This window comes from Suricata suricatta, chromosome 8 (assembly GCF_006229205.1).
Source record: "Suricata suricatta isolate VVHF042 chromosome 8, meerkat_22Aug2017_6uvM2_HiC, whole genome shotgun sequence".
NCBI lineage: Eukaryota > Metazoa > Chordata > Mammalia > Carnivora > Herpestidae > Suricata > Suricata suricatta.
The window spans coordinates 84490515-84513156 of NC_043707.1; the positions used below are offsets into that span (position 1 = coordinate 84490515).

Genomic DNA, 22642 nt, shown 5'->3' on the forward strand with positions numbered 1-22642 from the left:
TTTTTTGTTCATAGAAAATAACCCTTTGAAATGATTTACTCTCTGTATATTTTTAAAATAATACATCACTTATTATTCCAGCTTAATATTACTTAATATTTTCTTAATACCCCCACTCTGAAAGAAAAACACTGCTTACCATGCAATAGCTATAGTATAACAAATTTGCTTGAGTTTCTTCCTTGAGGATGATTTATTTAGTGTAATTATGAATAATATAAACCATTAAAAATATTACAGAACTATGTGAATTCCAATTGAATGTAAATATTGATATTTCTTTGGTATACTATTAATATTTTAAATGATTTAAATATTCAAGAACCTGAAAGAATTAATGAATTAATAAGGCAAAGTAAAGAAAAATTTAAGGCTTAATAACACATTAACTTTTTGCTATTTAAATTTCTAAATCACATTCTGATTTCTGAAATGGAAACATTAATGAATGTGACAAATTAGGAGCAAATGTCACTTACTTACGTGTTTTTTGTACTCTGGCAACATTAACCAAATCATCTGGAAATAATACACTACTAAAAGGACTTCTAAACATGTGTCCTTAGAATGGATTTTAATCATCTCCCTTTGCTACTGCCTTCCTGTATGTACCAGTGCTATGGAAAACTAGTGCAATTTGATTAATTTGTCCACAAAGACATAATATGCAAATCTTATCTGCAGTTATGAACATAGGACATAGGCCTAGAAGTTTGAGGAAATGGCTGTATATTCAGACAACATATATGACCTTGTCTGAAGCTCTTCATGCACTGGGCATTTCTATTTTACACAATAACTATTTTTATATATTTTCATCTCTCCACTAAATTATATTTGTTGAGAATATAAGATCAATACCTGGTTCATTATATTATCTCCCATGTCACCAAGCACAGTGCTTGCTATTTAATAGTTTATCAATAAATCTTTAGGGAATAACTGAATTTGTGGAACATCAGATAAGTGATTGAATGGCTAATGAATAAATGAATGAATGAACCGGGTTTTAGATGTAAAATGTGTATTTGTAATCTCTAGATATGCGAGACAATACCAGAAGAATTATTTACTGTGAGCTTACTATAGGCAAGATACTATTTTAATCTCTTTATATGAATTTGTTCATTTAATGCTCATGTGATCCAAGGAAATAAATTCTATAATTTCCTTCTTACAGATGAGGAAACTGAGATGAAAAGAGATGAAAGCTTGGCCAAAGCCAAATGGTTAATAAAGGGACAAAGCAAAACCCTGAATCCCAACAGTCTTGCTGCAGAGCCCAAGTTTTTAACTCTTACATTTCACTGTCTCTCATTATGAACATAAAAGCATCAACTGAGTGAAAAATAAATTGCATCATTTGCAATATACTCTTCCAGAGCTAAACTTTGACATATAACATTTGTCCTAGTTGATTTTTTAATCAACTTTTCTTTAATAATTTAGGGTGTTATTCTTCAACATATAAAACTTTAAAAAATAAGTGTTTAGATGTAAACAATGCATCCAAGATATCAGATTTAAGTATGAAAGAGGAATGGGCTCATGTTTGACTGAAAAGTTATAGGAAAATGACACTCAGGGACATTTAAACACACAGTTTTATGACATTTGAAATCTCTTTGGATAGTACCGTTATCCAACACAGGCATTGTGAATCTACAGACTAAATTATGGAGGAAGGCAGCTTTGTTAAAGTTCATGTGATGTTGGCTGGAGAAAGCACTGTGTCACTTGATAATAATTTTTGTCATACATATCTCACAAGGTCTATGAATGGGAGAGGGGTATCAGAAATGTGAGTTGCCTCGTATAGTGTTTATACCTAGCAAATCCTCAAACTGATTGATAATAACATTGTAACAGAGCTTTAGCCACTAGGAGTCAGCTTTCCACCCATAACTATTTAGGATAAAACTTGGACTGATATGATCTACTCCTGGTTTGTAATAATCTGCATTTTCTAGATCACCAAGAACACAGAAGGCAAGAAGCTATAATTTAGAGTCTTGCTAAAACTAAGACCATCAAAACGACAACAACAACGAAAACAAACAAACAAAAAAAACAAGAATGCACCACTCTTTGATGTGTGTGTGTGTGTGTGTGTGTGTGTGTGTTTCACATAAAAGCAGTCAAGCAGGCCTTGATTTGGATCCCAGTTTTACTACATATCAGTTATGTGTGACTTTGAGTAAGCAAATGCCGAAGTCTCAGTTAATTCATTAATAAACTAAGCCCAGGGGCACCTGGGTGGCTCAGTCAGTTAAGTGCCTGACATCGTCTCAGGTCATGATCTCACAGCTTATGGGTTCGAGCCCCACGTCAGGCTCTGTGCTGACAGTTCAGAGCCTGAGCCTGCTTCAGATCCTGTGTCTCCCTCTCTCTCTGTCCCTTCCCCGCTTGTACTCTGTCTCTCTCAAAAATAAACATTAAAAAAATAAATAAAATCTTCAAAAAAATAAAAAAGTAAATGAGGCCAATAATGGCTCCCATCTATGGGATAAAAATTAAATGGGATGATGCATGTAAAGCATTTATCACTCAGCCTGGAACAAAGGAAGCCTTCAATAAACATTAATCATTGTTATTATGTCATATAATATATTATATCATATCCCCTAAGAGCACTCAATTCAGTTCAGTTCAGTTCAAAGAGCAATATATAGATGGCTGACCTTACTTGTTGACCCCATGCCCAATACTTTACTAAGAGTTTAGATGGTAAACTGTCACTGGTAATCTAGGGATAAGGCATGCAAATTCGGAATAATGTCCTAACTCTAGTTGTAACTTAACCTCATCCCTTGGTCAGTGCATGAGCAAGATCTTGGGACACTAATTCCAGATTAATGATTTTGCAGCATAAAAGCTCAGACATCTAGGAGATGCAGAGTGAAGGCAAAACTAAAAACAAAATCAATTTTCAAGGCAATTTGTTCAACAGCAATCTTTATTTGTCAAAACACATACACACACACAGATATATAAACTGCCTACAATGTACAAAGCACTGTGCTCAATGTTAGAAAGAAAAGGACTAATATATCTAGAACCCAATCCTCCAAGAGTTCTCAGATGAATGAGAAGAGAGGGATAAGTAACAGACACTGCATTGCAATACAGTCACGGTAGCATACTAGGACAGAGAAGAGGCTCTTAATCTGGTCTTGAGGGTCATGAAAGGACTGTCATCTAGAATAGGTAATATGGCTACAAGCATTATAACTAAGATACAACTCAGAATACCACTTTTGCCTGGGTGGCTCAGTCGGTTAAGCCTCCGACTTCGGCTCAGGTCAGATCTCACATTCGTGGTTCCGAGCCCTTCATCAGGCTCTGTGCTGACAGCTAGCTCAGAGCCTGGAGCCTGCTTCCGGTTCTGTGTCTCCTCTCTCTGCCCCTCCCTGTCTCATGCTCTGTCTCTCTCTGTATCAAAAATAAATAAAAAAGATTTAAAAAAAATTTTTTAAATACCAGTTTAGCCACTATTGTGTCATTTTCAAAGGCAGAAGTTTGCAGATTTCATTTAAGAACAATCAGGAGCACAGTGTACAGTGGCAACAAAGAGTGTATGATCAGCTCAGTCTCATTAACCAAGAATGAGCTTATTGATGACCCTTGAACAAAGGATTGAATCTGGGTGTGGAATGTTTGGGGGTGAGGGGGAATACTCTAGTTTGAAGCAACCGCTGTAAAGACGTGACAGTATAAAACAATCTGATACACTTGAAGACATAGTAGTATCTTTCTGTGGTTAGAGTAAAAGGTGGGAGAAGAGACTATTGAGAGATGATTGGACAAATTGATGGAATTAGGACAGGAAAAGCTTCAAATGAGCTTGGACTTTATCTTTCTGGAGGAGTATCGAAGGATTTTTAATAAAGGAAGGATATGAACAGATTTAGTTTCTGAAAGACATTCTTAGGTAAGGTGAATTCTAAACCTGGGTATTAGACTCACAAGAAGATAATTGCACAAAAAAAGTAGCAGAGGTGACAGAGTGGCAAGAAATTAGAAGAGAGGAGTTAATGACCAAATGTGGAGAGAATGGGAAGGGAATTGAAGGAATCTAGATAACTCCCAACATTTAATTGGGTGAAGTTAACCAGGATAGAACATGAGAAGAGGATTAGCACTTTTAGATTTGGGGAGGAAGTAGAGATTGAAAGAAAAGTAACTTTAATTTTAGACATACTCAGTTGGAGGCAATGTCCTGTAGGTAGCTGGTTGTAAAGTCCAGAATGGAGATATGATTTGGAGGTTATCAGAATGGAGATGGTAGTATCAGCAATGAGAGTAAATAAGATTTTCCATAAATGCCTCATACAGCAAAAAGATGAGCAAGGACCAAAATCCAGGTCGTAAAGGTAAAATCAGCATCGAGGAGTGAGCAGAATAGTTGAAATATCCTGTAAAAGTTCATGGGTTCAGTATGGCTGAACATGCCAGAGGAGGATCAGTGCCATGGAAGCCACAAGTGACTTGTTCAAAAAAAGGGACAGTCAACACTGTCCAGTGCAACATCAGATCAGAAAAGTCTGGAAATCAACCACAGCCTCTGACAATTGCCAACAATCGGTGATCTTTGCCAAGACAATTCTGTAGAAAACTGAGAGTAGAAGTCGTGAGGTTGTAGACCAAGGTGAAAGAAGTAGATGAGGAAGTAGGCTATGGAAGGAAGAACACAGACTGATGATGACCTGCCTTGATCCTTGAGCAGTTGGTCTGAATTGGCTTTCAATCTGATTAGTAGGTCCAGTGGCTCTGTGTATGTCGACCACTCCCTGACCAGCAACGATGCAGTACTCAGTCTTTGGTGAATCATCCTTCCCATGCTTCTTGCTATTCTGCAAGTTCCCCTCATTCTCAGTTTGTTAGCCTCTTTTCACACATCTTTCTTCAGTCCCAGAGAAACAAGAAAGGGCTTTGATTTATTTTTTTTTAATTTCTTAAATTTTCTTTTATTGCAAATGTGGCACAATGAACCCATGATATATGATTTTTTTTAATATAACACAATTTATTTTTTGTAACATATGCAATTATTTTCCATCATTTACAATACAGTAGTTACAATGACATTCCAAACAGAAAAGCAAAGTAAAAAATCAAACCCCCCACTTCTATTTCATGTAATTAGACTCATACGGAAATTAGAAGGTTAAGTAACAACCAGTTAATCACCTAATTTCACAGCTATCTGAAGTGGCAGTCGTTATATAGCAGCTTATCTATGATACATTCAAGATACATGATACAATTTATTACTTGCCCATAAGCTACAACACAGCCTGCTTAATACCTTTCCTTAAATTCTACCTCTATACTACTATATACTTGAGGTCCGAAAGGGCTTTGATTTAAAAGGAAGTTACTTTAAGCCCTTTTGCCTTCCATGACCTGTAGGTTTTCGACTATAGTAGTGAGAGGAAGTCTGATTCTAAGCAGAGATATTAGTAATTTCATCAATAGAATTACTCTACATAAAGAATATGTGATTTCTCGAGTTAGAGAAAAGCAAAGTTTATATTAGAAAAACTGTAGGAAACCTTGTATACAATGAATCCCTCACTTTTTAGATTATCTGTCCAGAAATTTCTGTAATATTCCTGCATTAAAAATATCTCTTAAAGTGTGTATAAGAGAAGGAGAGAAAGTGGGAGAGAGAGAGAGTACTCTGTAGATCACTATCAGCCTCAGGGAGCAAATGCCGTAACAAAATTAATAATGGATGACAGCATGCCAACTATTCATAGCAAAATTCCTTATTAAGTAAAAAATGAGCAATTCAGAATTATTTGAGATTTTATATTATTTTTCAGTTGTGTTTTTTGTTTCCTAAATAGGAGCAACTGAAAGAGATGATTCCTTTATGTCTTCCCCTTAAAAATGTGAAGTGAATGGTCCCATCCTGCCATCTATGGGTCCAATTCATCAGCTTTCCACCGTTATTTGATTAGTAATTTAGTAACCAATAAAAGTCATTTTTATAAGTAAAATATGTTGTATATGCTTTGTTTCCCACATTCTTAAAAAACCTCAGATATTCATTATAGGACACAAAGAATCACAATCTACAGGGAAATAAGGAAAGAAAATTAGTTAAAAAGGGAAAAAATCTTAGCCACCTAAACAATTTGCTTAAAATTTACATAACTTTAATTTAATACAACCTTCTCCTGAGACCTAATATCTGAAAATATTTGGGACAATTCAAGCTTTGATATTAACAGAGTCCTAACTTACACACCCAAATAGTTAACAATCATACACTACACTGCCCTGTGTGGGCGGCAAACTCCTCTTTCCTGTGTTTCCAAAAATGGGGTGTCAGATCTGTTGCCAGAATATGGGTCCTAATGATGCTATAAGGTCTTCTCTCCTCTGTGTGTGTGTGTGTGTGTGTGTGTATGCACACGTGCACATGCACATCTGTGCTTTATTCAAATAACAAAGAATTTTCCTCAGAAATATTACACATAAAATATTCAGAGGAATCACCAAAACTTTCTCTTTTCCCTGCCTTAGCAACCCTGTGGAGACAATAATGAAGTTCTAATTTCAAATGTTTTATACAATCACTGCTATTTAATTTTCTGGAAAATCTCCTTTCATGTTTAGAGAATATTTCTTCCCAGTCTATTTAATTTGACAAACACCTTCTTTTAGGGATCAAAAAAAAAAGGGGGGGGGGCAGTAGCTGGTATCCAAAAGGAAAATGGGAGAGGCTCGTGGTGAATGAAAGAATACGGCCGGCATAACGGTTTTCCCTTGTTTAGATCTGACTGAGGCAGGCAAACGTTATTTTTTGACTGATTTGTTGAATATGAAGCCAGCTGTGCCCTTGCAAGTAATATTTCAGCTCTCTGCTTGCTTCAAATGTCCCACACGCCAGTAAGCAACTCTATGGGAGCTCTGTTACTTTTGCGTATTATAATGAACCCTGATTCCATGTGAAAGGTGATACCACAGATTTGAATGATTCATATTTTAGATTGAAATTGATCTCCCCTCCTGGAGCTTAAAGGAGATAGGGATTTCATTTCAGTTGAAAGAGGCAGTAATAAATTTAGACTTGGTGATTATTGAAGACAGTGTGATATGTGAGCCAACTTGCTTTATCCTCACAGCTTTAAGATGTTAATGGAAAGCCTTTCCTGGATGTTCTAGTAATAAATATTTGACAAAAATTAGGTTTGCAGTTGTACGTAGATTTTGATATAGCTACATCAACCTATTGAATGGCACTCTGCTAAACTGAAATATGCATATAGAGGCATAATTGTCCTACAAATAATGACTGTATACAAGTTTGCTGAAATGCAACATGAAGGAAGCAAGAAGGTTTTTTCCTCCCTGACCTTATACCTAGAAGCTTTGTGTATTCTCAAGAAGCTAAACACAAAATAGCCAGTCAGTGCCATACACAAGAGAGGATACCCAACAGGCTGAAGTAGTAAGAATACCTGTAGGAACCATTCACCAAATCGCCCCAGCTGGTGCTCCAGTTCATTAAATAATCACCACTAGTAAGAGCCAAACACAAATGTTAACAGTGCTTTAGTTACCCAGGTCAAATGACAGGACCTTAGAGCTAGAGTAGTCTCAGATATTAACCTAGTTTGGGTTTTTTCCTAATCTTCTTAAGGCAATAGATTCCTTTCCTTCCCCAGAGAAAGCCTGATGCAAACCCTTCATATATAACAAAGATAAAATTGGAGTTCATGTGGTTGGTTTGAAGGTAAATCCAGAAAATCCTGTCTTTTTTCTCTGTATCACACTGCACAGTGATGCCGAGGTCTGCCCAAAAGTCATAGAGTTCCCCAAAATTAGGCTCAAAAACGTTCATTCTAGACCAGTTCTTTCCCTTCATAGGTGAAGGAACTCAAAGTTGTATGTTGTCACAGCAGAGCTAAAGCTAGAGCTTACTTAATTTGTCCTACTCGTGTTCCAGTGCTCTTTCCACTACACAGACCAACCACCAAAAGCTTTGGAATCAAACAGGTCTGATTTGAAACCCTAGTCCCCCATGCAGGATGCTGGATAGTGCTCTTAGCCCCAATCTTAATGCTTCAGTTGTCTCACCTATTAAATGGAGAAAATAGGTTATTTTTACAGGGTTGTTGTGAAGATCAAATGATACAGAATATGTAAAATAGCTAATCCAGTGCCTGATTAAATGTCTCTCCTCTCTGGTGTGGATTATCCGAACTTTGAAGGGCAATCCCTGAAGCTCTGCCTCTGTAACCCCAATAACTGTGCAACTTGATCTCACTGGCTATTTAAGAACAGCATTGGTTCTTTAATCCATTTATCCATGTACTTACGTCTGTCGCTATGATACTGTCTTTTTTTATTAGAATTATTAATTAAATCAGCTGTGCACATAGCATTCACTTGCAATGACTGAAAAAAAAAGTGATCAGGTTGATAGAGAGGGCTGTACGGGATTAATTACTCTACCGACGTGTTTCTCTCAGGTTAAGAGGCAATTTGACAGCTGGATCTTCCAGCTCCTAAAGCTGCATATACCTCCCTATAGCTGATACAGGGTCCATAAATGCCAAAGGGACCAGGGAGGTTTGGTATTTGCGGTCGTCATTCATCAGCCTTGAAATGTAGCAGGTTTGTGGGAATTATGTACCAAAAAGATATTGAAAAATCAAAAGGATTTCAAAATTAAGCATATAATTTTATTACAGGTCCTAGCCTAAGAGTCGGGTAATGTAGATTCTTGCCTTTACTTGGGGAAGTCCTTAGGTAAAGCACCTAACTCTCTGGCCTCAGTTTCCTCATCTATAAAATGAGGAGAATAAATTAACTAACCAAGTTCTCTTTCACCTACAATGCTTTAAGTTTCAAAAAAATCTATATATGTTTAAAAGAAGCAGTTTTATGTATTGATTGTTATTAAAAACAGTTACACTTACTCCTTAACAAAGTAGAAAGGCTGCCAATATTTTTCCCTTCTGTATATTTTTGTCACCTAACTCAAAATTATTTTTTATGACAGAAAAAAATGTATTTTAATGTATTTTGCTCTGTGGTGAGTTTCCATAAAGTTTAGCTCAATACCACTGCTAGCCTAATCATTTTGTCATCTCTACAAAGAATTTTACTCTCCAGGGAAATTTCCTTTATGTTCACAGTTTCAATTCTGTTGGCCAATAACCTATGAAAAGGCACTAGAATAGATCTTTTTGCTTGCTATTTCACAATAGCTCTAACCCTTATAACAAATTAGGCCAAAATGTGACCTTGCGTATATGGGAGTTGTGGCTATTAAGATTTTGTAAAAATGAAAATGTGCCAACATTTCCAGCTTGACAAAAAGTATTGCCAGCCTCTACCTCCAGGAGTGCCTTTCCTGGTCTTTTTTCTGACAAAGCATATTGGAGGCCCTGTGAGAGATTTCCTTCCCATGATTTCTAAGTAAGTCCCTGAGAGAATATTTACCCAGCATGCATTATTTTCCCTGTAGCTGCGACTGGATTCGAAGCATGATCTAATCGTTGGAGCACATGATAAGCTAGCAGTCTGACTTACTGTCCCACTTCCACTTGGTGCTACGATTTTTTTTTCTGAAAATTCAAGTGTGGCCTCCTATATAAGATTCAAAGATATAAGTGAAGAAAATTATTATTATGAGGTGCTGAGTGCCATTATTATTAAACTTCCCATTTCTCCTCAGGTGATGTGAAGCATAATTAATAGAGCACATTACCAAACGAAACAGTAGAATGAAATAGGATTTTTTAATGTTTTGATATTCCAAATAAAGGAAAAAAGAGCAAGAATTAATTGTGAAAGCAATGATATTTCAGTGGGCCACACTTTGTCTAAAGCACTATAAATTCTGCGTTAGTAACCATAAAACTGCTGGGGAAGAGAGTAGAAAGGGCATGTCCTCATTGAATGCATCTATTCAGTATGGCCTGGATTTCCTTACTTATAAATATAATTTAGTTGAGATTTCTTACCAGAGACACAAATTAGATACCTGCTTAGATTATACCTAAGTCAGATTTGAATAAATCAATAAGATATGCTTGTGTGGAAATGTTAGTTCACCTATGGCATGGCCAGAAATTTTTAGTAAGTTGGATTTTTCCAATTATATCTCTTTTTTTAAACAGCTTTCTCTTTCAACTATTTTAAAGCAAAGAAAGAACTTGAGTAACCCAGCTCTAAAATGTGGTATTAGAGAGTTGCATGCTCCTCAGTTTCCTTTCTTTGATTTTTTAAATCAATCCAATTAGTGCATATGTGGAGCAGCCTAATTAGTGAGGCAGATCATAATTCTTGTCAAAGAACCATTAGAGTCATTCTCAGTCCACTTAGAAGAAATCGCAAGTTTTCTAAAATACTTCATAAGACAATATTTAGCCACGTATTTTTCTAAAACTGGTAGGCTATAGTCCATGTTTTAGAATTAGTGGCCATACCTATAAAAAAATTCACATCTTCTCCAAAAAAATTATAATTTCTTGGGAGCACTATTGTTTATGTTATAATAATATACTTACCCACATGTAATATCTGTAATCAAACAATTTAACAAAGCAAACACATTTTTAGGGAGACTTGCATAAGCTATGGATGCACAACGGCTCTGCAGTCTTGACTCTGCTGGAAAAAGATAAATTGAAAGTGTTCATTTCTCTCAAGCTAGCATGTGCTGTTGGAGTCCATATTTGACATCCTTCCTTACACCCATTTTGCTTAATACTTCAGAACCACCTGTGTTTCCTCAACATCCCTCCTGCCAGCAGCACCTGAAAGAATAGGTCTGGCTTGCCAAAACGTTCTTAAGACTGCCACACATCACCATCATAATAATCTTGTGTCTTGTTATTTACTTTTTTTCTTTGTTAGCATGTCCCCTGATTCTTTCTCCATCTTATTTTTGTTATGATAGTTTTTTAAAAGATAAAAGACATTATTGTTCACATAGTATTAGTGATAGATTCACATGCTTTCTGGATCATGCCCTCCTATTTTTCTTTCTCTTTCTCTCATTTTCCCTCCACTCCGGACTTAATCATCACCAAAATAGATACATAGATGCTTCTCAAACCAGGTGTATAGATTGGGGATAGAACCAAGCAGCCTCAGAATAGGCAGCTCAAAATTGCTTTTGAGAGCTTCATCACTGAAAATGTAATCAAACTTGGCTTACCCAAAATGGATTTAAGTTGCAGCCTAAGGGCCAACCTTTGACCGGAGCAGCATTTGCGCTTACATCGATTCTGCCCGCAATTGAATTACTCAGCAATTCTATGCACTTTCAGCTCTAGCCCTGAAGTGCAAATGGCCAATTTGGGAAGCAACCTGGTTGCGCCTGAGATTGGCAAGAAGATTTTGTCATATGTTCCTGGGGAAAAGCAGGCTTACTTTTTAAAAATAATCTTAGTCACAGAATTTGCCCAAAGCATGTTGTGTTTGTTTGGTTTTTATGTTTATTTTGATTGGAGAAAACTGCTTCTCCCAAAGAATCTCTTCTGACTGGAAAGATGAGTTCAAATCTTAACATATGTGTACTAAAGTTTAAAGAAAATGAGAATTAGTGATGAAAAATAAGGCAGTATAATATTCTACTATTAAAGGGAAAGGTCAGAGACACGTATGGTATAGTTTTACATATAGCAGTTAAAAAGAAGCAAAATCATGTTTTACTATGATGTAAACAAAAGAAACTTCTACAGTGTGTCTATAGAATTGTATTCTATGACAATTCCTCCCAGCCTTCCTTTTCAAAATATTTTATAAGATTAGCACAAAAGATATTAAAACTACTTTTCTAGGGCATAGCAAGCTTTTGTTATGCATTTTTATTTTTCATATTTATCCCCTTGTACTGTAAATTAATTGTACATCATCTGTCCTCCTCACAAAGCTTCTTTTGTTTTCACATAATCCTTCCAATCTCTATGTATTTATTATACGTGTTTGTAATTACAACATAGGTTGAATTTTATACCTTGCAAAAACTTCCCCATAATTCTATTCAGTCTTACTTAACAAAAATTTTATGGCTTCACTATTATATATTCAGCAGTACATTGGTAGAAATGTAACTGAAACTAAGAATGTGTATCACAATATTTGTTTATTTGTAAATAATAATAAAATATGCAATGCCTTTTATTGTGAATTCCCTATAGACAATTCCCTCTCATAGAATTCTTTCACTAATTTTTGCCAAAATATATATCTATGCTGCAAGATTCTAGGCAAATTACATAACCTCTCTCATCTTCAAATTACTCATGTGAAATGGAGTCAATTATATTTTGTTCACATGGAGGTGGAAGGATCTGACATATTAAATAAATAAATAATTAAATTATATGCACCTGGTACATGGTAATGATTCATCCATTAGTTGTCTTTCCTTTCCCTCTTATATAACTCCAGTCCCCCTCACTATATCTATAATTTCCTAAGCTTTACTGTGAAGTAGGGATGATTTGATTCAGTATCTCCAAATCCATATAATGACCCCTGATACAGTTGAGATTTTTTTTCTTTCTCTGTGATAAACTCATTCATACCCAAGGGCCCACAAGCACAGGTTGCATTCATTTTCTGCAACACAAGACATTCCTCTCTTACAACTGGCTCTTTTACTAGGCTTCATTCCTGCTTTACACTCGTTTTTAAGCAACATTTAAATTTTTTTAACGTTTACTTATTTTTGAGAGACAGAGAGACAGAGCACAAGCAGGTGAGGAGCAGAGAGTGAGGGAGACACAGAATCTGAAGCAGGCTCCAGGCTCTGAGCTGTCAGCACAGAGCCCGACGTGGGGCTCAAACTCACAAACCACGAGATCATGACATGAGCTGAAGTTGGACTCTTAACCCACCGAGCCACCCAGGTGCCCCTTAAAAAACATTTTAGACCAAAGTTGTGAGGCCTCAGAGAATCTTATCTTAATGTTTGAATCCTATGAAACCAAAGGAAAAATATATAACCTGGTCATAAAAAATGTTAACATCACAATAGATTCCAGATTCAGTGATGTCTCTCCTCTAATCTGACCTGAGTCAGAGGAGGAGGAACACATATTTTGAGTTGCTTTGAAGTAGGTGGAATCTGTTTCTTTTCATGTTACCGCCCCCCCAAAAGAATCTTAAAATATTTTGTTTTCTCATTCTTCTTACCTGTTTAAAGCAAGAAAATTATAGTTTGTAGGCTGCATAAGTGGGTACATGAAATTAACCAGGAATATCATAATTTTAAAACTTCAGTATCAATTTATTCAATGCATTGACTATCTAAATGCCTACTCCTGTGCTATGTTGGGAATATGAAAGTGAGCTGATAAGACTTGCTTCCTAACCTTTTGAAGAATACTATTTTTAAAGGGAAGGTTAAATACAAAAGCAGTTACCACAAAATGTAGTATATTCCTAGAGGTGAGAGAAAGAGAGAATGGTAAATATGAACGAATAAAAGAAATTTCATGTGGCCGGAGCAAAGGGACAATTAAAGGAATAGTGAGCAGACACAAGGACAGAAAGAAAGGCAGGTACCAACTTGTGAATAACCTTGTAAGCATATGCTACCATCTTTTAACTTCTTATAGAAATGTCAACCAAATTTTTTTTTTCATATACAATGGATAGTTTTAGTATATGTGCTGCTGAAGCGAGCACAGCAATGGATAGCTTTTAAAAAGTGAAGACAGAGGAACCAAACACTTATTTATTGAAATATTGTGGTACTTTGGTTCTTAAGATGGCTCATCATGCATGTGAAACAACCCAGTTACTAATGTAAAGACTGCTTTGGGTCTGAGCATTAATTTTTCTGCCATTTTTGGCTGTTCTTAGACACATATACTTATTTATCACTACCTCATAAATTTCCAGAAAATCATATGTAAATGGGCCAACTTTCACGTAAAGGAGGAGCAGTTACTTCACTCTCTTGATCTATTATGCTGATCAAATAGTAAAAGAATTAGTCCTGAACTATTTAGTGAGAGGTTTAACCATTTTCTAATGTAGTGTTCCCTAACTTTTTGCTAGGACACTGTTAATCTATTCACTAATACACACTCTAATTGCTTGGTGTAATCTCTATTTCCTTCTAATTATACAGGATGTTGCAAGAAACTCTCCAAAGATACTTTGGGACAAAAGTTTTCATCTCTGACTACTGCAGTAGAGTTAAATACTCTTGCCCCAGAGTGAACCCATAGAGAGCTTTCTTATATAGATTTATAACACATTGTCTCCTGATTAGAAAATCACCTGATTAGTAATGTCATGATAACGGTTGATTGCTAAACATTAAAAATTATTTCCATGTCCTGAAATATAGCTCATGAAGATATTTTTACCAATTTAGTTACAGTCTATTAAATGCAATGAAATATCCAGCATAGTATATACCTTCTCCAGTCCCAGACCATGGAAGTTAAGCTAAGCTCTCTAGAATTTGCCATTGTTTTTCTATGTGTTTTGGTTTGTTTTGCTTTCATTTTTAATAACCTATATCTCCAGTTCCATCTTTCTGTTGGTTATGATAGGAACTGGGTGAGAGAGCTGAGGGGGTGGAACACAAATCCAGCCCCACTATTATTCATCATCAAGTCAATATAAATGCCTGTGTACACCACACTCTACTAATGAAGGTAGAAGGTTGTGAGGAAAGAGCAGTATGAGGAGAAAAGCATAGCAACCTTGTTCAGTGTGGCTTGTATGAGATCAAACCTAGTATCTAGGCTCGATTAGACAATGAGGCGAGGCAAAATGTAATGCAGTGCTCTATCTAGATAAGATCATTATGGCTTCGGGAGTTCAGAAAGAGTGAGTATCAAGGTACTGGAAAAAATAACTCCAAGCAAGTATTCTGCTGATGGTGATTCAGAATCATTATCTTCAAATACAAAGACAACATTATTATCCTTTGTGATTTACAATAGTGGAATTCAGTGGGAGATAGGCCTAACTTTTAACCGTTTTGAAAAATGCTATGTTCTATTGCTGTTGTTGTCACTGTTTATAGAGGAAAGTGCGGCGAAGTGACAAGTCTGCACAGAGGACAGTTTCAGACGGAAATGGCACTGGGTACTGCAGAGATGGAAAACAGGAAAAATCTGGAATCTATTATAGTGATTGGAAATGATTCTTTTAACTGTGTGTGTGTGTGAGTGTGTGTGTGTGTATGTGTAAGGCTGAATTGAAAATCACTTAATATTGATTTCAGTTCTTCATAACCATCAGCATGTGTATGGTTTAAAACCTATCTCTTCTAAAAGACCATCAGATGCATAGTTGTGTAAGTACTTGTTTATATTTGTCACTTCGTAGGAGCTTTTGGTTGTTCCCCTAACGTTGTTGATGGTTGGTGGCCACTGCCAGGTTGTAGGCTTCTTCATGTGATCCTGTAAACTATAAAATTCAACACTTGTTACTTAAATTAACCTTTGAAGAAATATCTAAAATAAGCATCTAGACACAAAAGCAAATTATTTTATCTATATTCTACTTTACCATTAAAATTCTATCAAACCAAAGTGCTGGGAGACCTTCCACCAGCAGAGCAATATTCCAAAAATTATTTATTTTAATTTTTTTTAAAGTTTATTTATTTGAGAGAGAGAGAATGAATCCGAGGCTCCAAGCTGTCAGCACAGAGCCCAACATGGGGCTTGAACACATGAGCTGTGACACCATGACCTGAGCCAAAGTCAGAGACTTAATGACTGAGCCACTCAGGCGCCCTTCCAAAAATAATTTATCAATTCTTATTCATTAATATTAAAACCCTAGGAGACTTATAAGGAATGGACACAAAATTTTAAGATCTGTGAATTACTTTCTAGATAAAATCTAAAGCATCTGTGTTAGTTAGGATTAGGAGCAGTTGCAAGTGACAAAATAGACTTATTTCTCTCTCACATGGAATTCTTCAGTAGGTAGTCCAGGGCTAAAATGGTATCATAATATTAAAGACATAGCCTCTTTGCATGATTTTAGTGACTTTGTCCCATCCATTTCCTAGTTACTTTATGGTTCCAAGTATCCCATCCAGTTCAAACCATAATATTGGTACTTGAGGCTGTGGGAAGAAGAATAGAGGGAAAGGGATCTCACACTTGTCTTTTATAGATACTTCCCTAATCTGTACACACTACAAACACTTTTTTTAAGTAAAACAGTGTTTTTATTGTTTTTAAATTAAAAATTATATATATTTAAGGTGTACAACATGATTTGATATATGTATACATATCACTGCATATATATTTTTATATTTATAAATATATACAGTGAAATGATTACTACAGTCAAGGTAATTACCATATCTTATTACCATATTATTACCACTTTTTGTATGTGCAATGAAAGCACCTGATATCTACTCTCTACTCTCATATCAAATTTCCTGTATTTAACACATTATTATTAAGTACAGTCATCAGGCTATACTTTAGATCTCTAGACATTAATCTTATATAATTGTAACTTGATGCCCTTTGATCAACATCTTTTCCCTATTTCCTTCATCTCCTTGCCCCTGATAACCATTGTTCTCTTCTTTGCTTCTATGTATTTGACATTTTTATTTCCACACATAAGTGAGATCATGCCTTTTTTTCTTTCTTTCTTCCTGGCTTACCTCACTTAGCAAAATACTATTTGTTAGTGACAGCTGAATTCTTTGCCTAAAAGGTATTGTTTTATCATAAGAAATGAATGCAATGGATATTGAGGGTCGACTAGTAAATAGTCTTTACTATAATCTATCTGTCCGTGACTCAAACATCCAAGCATGCCCTTCTTTCTATATATATAGAACATGCCCATTCCTATCAAAGGTAGAAGATCATAGTGCAATATCAGATGCTGGATCTGAGATGCAGGATCTCTGGGTAACTCACAGTCTTCTTTGTCAGCCTGATAGGACACATCATGGTCAGCTAAACTTGGGATTCAAACAGACAGCTTTTGCCACATACTATGGTAAACTATAAATTAAAACACTGTAATAGCACTCCCATTATTAAAAGGGGGAAAATAGAAGCTGACAGCAGCCACTTATCTGCAGCAATGATCAGCTACTGCCAGTTTGAAGAACCGGGTATCCTTTTCTGCCAATATTATATGTTTCTTAGGTGGATCACTGGGCAGCTACTCTATCTGTGATCTGGAAAGAACTCCCAAGTCCATTTTCTTCAGTGGCCCTTGTCTTTTTCCTTTTTGAAACTCTTGGGTATTAAGCCCCATGATGCTTATCTGAAGAAAGCATTGGGACCTAAACAGCCTGTGTGGCCCTCTTGGTACTGATGCAAAATGAGAACACAGAATTCTCTTTAACAGTTAACTACAATAGCAGACTAGGTTTGTGGTTTACTTTGAGAAAACAATTTGCTCAAAAACTTAGCAGGCTTCCAGTCTAGTTAATTTAATTATTAGTAACCTTAGAAAAATGTTTTTGGTAGAAAAAAATGTTGAATACTGATGGCTTAAATCTCACTTACACTGATAACAATGGTTATTAGTTTATCTTTGTTCTCTCTCAAACAGCAGCTACATTAAGAAGATCAAAAATGGTGGGCTTGGTTGGAAAGACAATAGTCTTATAACTGTCTGTGCCCTAAAGCTCACAAAATTACCATGACCATCTTTTTTCATGTTGAAGTTGATGCTTTATAATTACTTCTTTAGGGCTTTAATTGGAGGCAGAAGCCATTGGCTCTTTTACTGTAGCAAGATATAAGTTCCCGGACTCTCCATCAATTTTGATTGTAAGGTGCAGGAGGTCCTCCTTTAGAAAAGATGTATTCATTCCCATCTCTGTAGACCAGCTAGCACTAAATTGAATTCATGACTCTGAATGTGGCAAATGCAGGCGACACACATTAGCCTCTTAAATTCTATTGTTTTTTTCTTCCTTGAAAATCACATTTGCAGGTTTAGTGTCAGAAGAATTTTGCATTATATGACAGTCAAATAGTTGTTCTTGCAAAGATGCTAAAATACCCCAAATTAGTAGGGACCTGAAAATTATCAAGATTACACTGAATCAGAGATAATGAAAACAGTTTGAATTCAATGAAACTAATCTTCACCACATAAGGTACCATATGTGTATAGAACATATGCATATCCTTTAATGTAGAATTAGAGTGCATACAAAAATAACTTATTAAGATTTTCTAAGAGATTATCAAGCCCCTGTGGCTAAAATAGAGTATGCATTTATTGATATCACCAACATTCCAAGAAATATGCTGATTCTCAGAAGGGAGCACAATAACAAAAAATTCTTATGACATGGACCTTGCCCTCAAGGAACTAACCATCTGTAACTTCTCATCAAGTACTTCATCCCTTTCCCTGCTCCCCTGACTTTAGATAGGAAGAAATTCCAGAGAGGAGAGGTAATAACTATTCTTTGGTGTAACTAGTTAATGGTAGGTCCTAGATAAGAGTTCAGTTCTCCTAACACTTTGCTTTTTGCAATTGTGCTGGGGAAAAAAAGCTAAAGAAATCTATGACAATAACTGTGAAGTGTGAAACTTTACCCTACTTATAAGCTAAGGTTATCTTGCCATAGTTTCATGGACTCTGGCAGAAAACCCAAGACTCCTGGGTTAAAGATATAAGACTTTATTACTCCTGGCAACAGTGATAGCCATTGAGTCAGCACATTTGCAGCGACTCCCTGAGCCCCACATTTCCACAGAGTCAACATAAATGGCCCACATGGATGCTTGTACATACCATGAGTTCTGTAAAGAACACTGAGCTTTGGGAATCCAGCATTTTATAGCGGTCAGTAAGCGAGCCTGCCCAGGAGACCCTACCTCATCCCACAGAAGTGGCCTGAATAAAGAGTATTTACTCTTACTCTTATTGAGGCCTTGCATTGTTGGCATTCACAAAAACAAAACAAAACATGAGCAGTGTGAAATACCTATGAAAGCTTGTCTCCCAACAACCCATAGAGATAGAGAGATAAAAATTGTGGATTTATCCCCTAAAGCAAAACTTCTCAAATTGCATTATACACACAAATTTACTGAAAACCTGGATAAAACAAATGCAGACAGATTCAGTGATTCTGGACCAGAGGCTAAGGTTCTGAAATTCTTCAAACAACCAGAGATACTAAGGTAGCAAGTCCAAGGACCACTCTTCATTAAATAGCAAGGCTCTGGGGAAGTCTGGCTGGATCTGAGAATGGCTGAAAAGTCACCATATTATAGATTCTGGATGTCTGTTTCAAAGATGTAGCATCTTTCTAGTCCATGGCCTGGGACCTAGCAACTATGAGAGACTGACATTGACTAAAAGTATATGAGACGATAACATATATTCTGAGTAGACCACCAAATACAGATTTATTAATTTACAATTAGAAATTGACTTGGATTATTATCATATTGGCATGACCAGCTCATTCTGTTCCTAAAATGAACCTCCATGAGAAGCCACATCATAGTCAAGTCGTCTTATTAATTCTTCCTAAGAAATCACTATTTGAGGACAGAAAATACTTGAAGTCTGTAGGATCAGTCATTCTCTCCCTGTAACCAGACCTGCCTCAGACACCAAATCACAATCAGCAGGTTGTTTCATGATCAGAGAACCAAACAAGGGAAGATAAATAAATCAAACAGTAAATGGCATTAATCTAAAATCAACATCCCTTCATTCATCTCACCGAAAACATGGCAATTTTAGCAATGGGAAAAATACACAGAAAGTTCAAGAAGTCTGGCTCCCTTTTCTCTGAGTGGGACACATATTACATCCAGCTGTAAACCACCCCCTCCAGTCCAGATTTGCCCCCGTGAGTTTGTCTGCACATGCAGCTAACCAAATCCTGGATCTCTGCTTTCTTCCCCTTAGAAGTAACAAATTCTTTGTTTAGAAGTGTTAATATATTCAATCAGGTTTCTGTCAAGTTCTGTTTGCTTTATAATTTCTTTTGTCTTTAAAAGGTAATTTTGCATCTATCTGTTCTGATCTGTTGCTTTCATAATTTTACTCTCAGAAGGCGAGCTAATTTCCCTCATTTTCAATTCTGCAAGTGATATGGGGGCATAGCCCATCCAAAAGGCAATTCATTCGAAGTCCAACCAATTATTTCATTATTTCTTCCACTTATTATTTGATACACTGAAAAAGTAAGAAAATATTCTCAAATAAAAATGTTTAAATGAGATTATTCTTCTCCTTGAAATACTTTTAGGAAAGTTGTCAGTCATTAAAGACTACATGTATGAATTATCCTACTGGCGTTTAAACCACATTAAATGTTAATGCAGTATTCCTATTAATTTCTATGAATAATACAGTCAGAGCCTGTATGTACTTAGTAAATTCATCAACTGTTTACCTAATGTTATGAAAGGATTCAATCTTATATGTATATCCATACATAAATACATACATAAAAACTATAGCCATACTGCCTCCACATATAAATAAACCATGTTCTGTTGGAAACTCTTGCTCTGTTAGCCCATTATTTGAAAACTGGAGTACCTTTTCTCTATAGGAACAATGCTTCTTCATGCATTCATTCATTCTTGTCATTAATATAGACACTGTGCCAGGATTTACATCAGTTGCTGGAATACAATGACAATAAGGCAGACATAACCTCTATCTTCAAGAAATGTATAATCTATGGTTGATATAACCATGTTATCAGACAAATATAATATATAAGGGTCAGACATGACTTTCCAAAGAAATTGATACCCAGTTTGAGATTTGAGGAAAGAGTAAATGTTAGCCAGGCAAAAAGGAGGAGCTAGAAGATTTCAGATGAAAGAATATATATGAATTCTCAAGGCAAAAAAGACTGTGTCCCAGACAAGTTCACAAGTCCATTTAACCCTTAATATACTGAAACTGGAATCGTAAATTGATTGAGATGAGATAAGATAAAAGAAAAGATCTAGTTGTTGAATCTTAGGTCTTAAGGCTGTAAATATCTTAAAAGACTCATATTATCTGACCCATATTTTGGTGGGGGAAACCAAACTGAGGCCCAGAAACCAGCCTGGCATATTTTTGTAAGAATTGATGATAGAGCCCAGTATCACCTGATTCTCCCTACAAACACTGCCTCAAGGATAGAATTAATTACACACTAGAATATGCCTACTATGATAGGCATAATTTGTACAGTTGTATTTAGAGTTCTAATTTGAGATAACATGAATTCACAGTATTATGCATGAGACTCAGAGACTTTAATTAGCATGTTCTTAGGAGACCACACATACGTTTATGTGTTTATGTTTATCAGTTAAGGATTAAGTTCCATAGCAGTTAAAGATGTCTGATAAACAAGGTCTTAAACAAATTACTGGTTTTGTTTTCCTTGTGTACTAAAAGCCTAAAAATAGGTAAACTGTTCCATAATGTTGGCACCACAATGTTAATGGGGACCAAATGATCTGTCCCCTTTCAACTTTCCTTAGCATGTTCTTATTGTCTTATTCACAAAGACAGCAGAGAGCTCTCAAACATCACAACCATATTCCAAGCAAGAAAAAAGGAGGGACGTATGATGGCTGAATTGGCTATCTTTTGAGGAGCTTTCCCAGAAACTTCACCCAGTGACTTCTACTGTCTGCACTTCTTTATTTGAAATATGCCACAAAAGCACTTAAGGAAGTCTATAAAATATAGTTTGTTCTTTACTTGGGTTCATTGCTTCCCAAACATGATCAGCTCTTAAACTCTAAATCAGAAATTTGTCCTGGGACTCAGAAAAAGGTTGCTTCCTTTCCTTCATATGTGACTTTGAGCAAGTCACTCCATGTCTGTGAAATTCATTCTACAGATTAAAGAAATGGAGTGGGATTAAATACATTTAGTTTAACAAATTCTAATAAACGAGGTTCCTTTGATCTTTTATTGTAGCTCACCATTTTACCCAGAGATTGGTCAAGAAGAAAAGGAAAGTAAAAAGTAAGATTAGATCCCAAAGTGAATATTTTGCTATCTTCTGTAACTCATACACCTTGACCCAGGAGAGACAGTGAGGCCTTGGGTAGAAACACAGAGACATATAAGAGTGGATTGGCCTGAGAAGCCTGCTGGGTTACACAGTACACCCCCCAGCTTTGGATGTCATTGGCTGGTGAACAGATATCTACAGAGGCCTCAACTCAATCTTTTAACCTTTCATATTGCTCTCAGGGAGATGTGAAGCATGAATATCCCAATGTCCAAGCTCTTCCCTCCATGCAGCAATTCGTTCTGTTCATGTAATCATGATCTTTTTTGGTCTCAATTTCATACATTTATTTCTAGACAGAGCAAAGACAAACTCACATTTTATTTCTTAAATATCCATATAATTCAACAAACTTTCTAATTTCAGTCTCAAACAATTTATATTCTTAAAATACAGTAATCCATACCAATATTAAACAATCCCACAATGTTCCTAAGCCAGAAGCACTGTCACCATATGACTTTATATGTGGGAGGGGGGTGTGCCTCCAGCAAACGAGAATTGTCCACAGAACCCTTATCTGCTATAAGAACTCAGCCTCTGGAGGTTTTCCTATAGCCCTAGGCTCCTCCAGGGGCACTTTCTTTGCCAGTCATCTCAGGAACTGAAAATTGCTTTTAAGATGATATTAGCAAA

At 36.0% G+C, this 22642-nt stretch overlaps 1 protein-coding gene across 2 annotated transcripts in view; it reads left to right on the top strand.

Moving 5' to 3' along the window:
• NEGR1 (neuronal growth regulator 1) overlaps positions 1-22642 on the top strand; it is an 837537-nt gene that overhangs the window by 664021 nt on the left and 150874 nt on the right. Inside the window, exon 7 of one of the 2 annotated variants that reach the window (XM_029948830.1) lies at positions 5853-5908. The exons of the other annotated variant lie outside the window; for it this stretch is intronic. Coding sequence (XP_029804690.1) covers positions 5853-5893 — 41 coding nt within the window. The 3' untranslated portion in view covers positions 5894-5908. Of the gene's footprint in view, positions 1-5852; positions 5909-22642 lie in introns of those variants that run through there. 2 annotated transcript variants of the gene reach the window in all.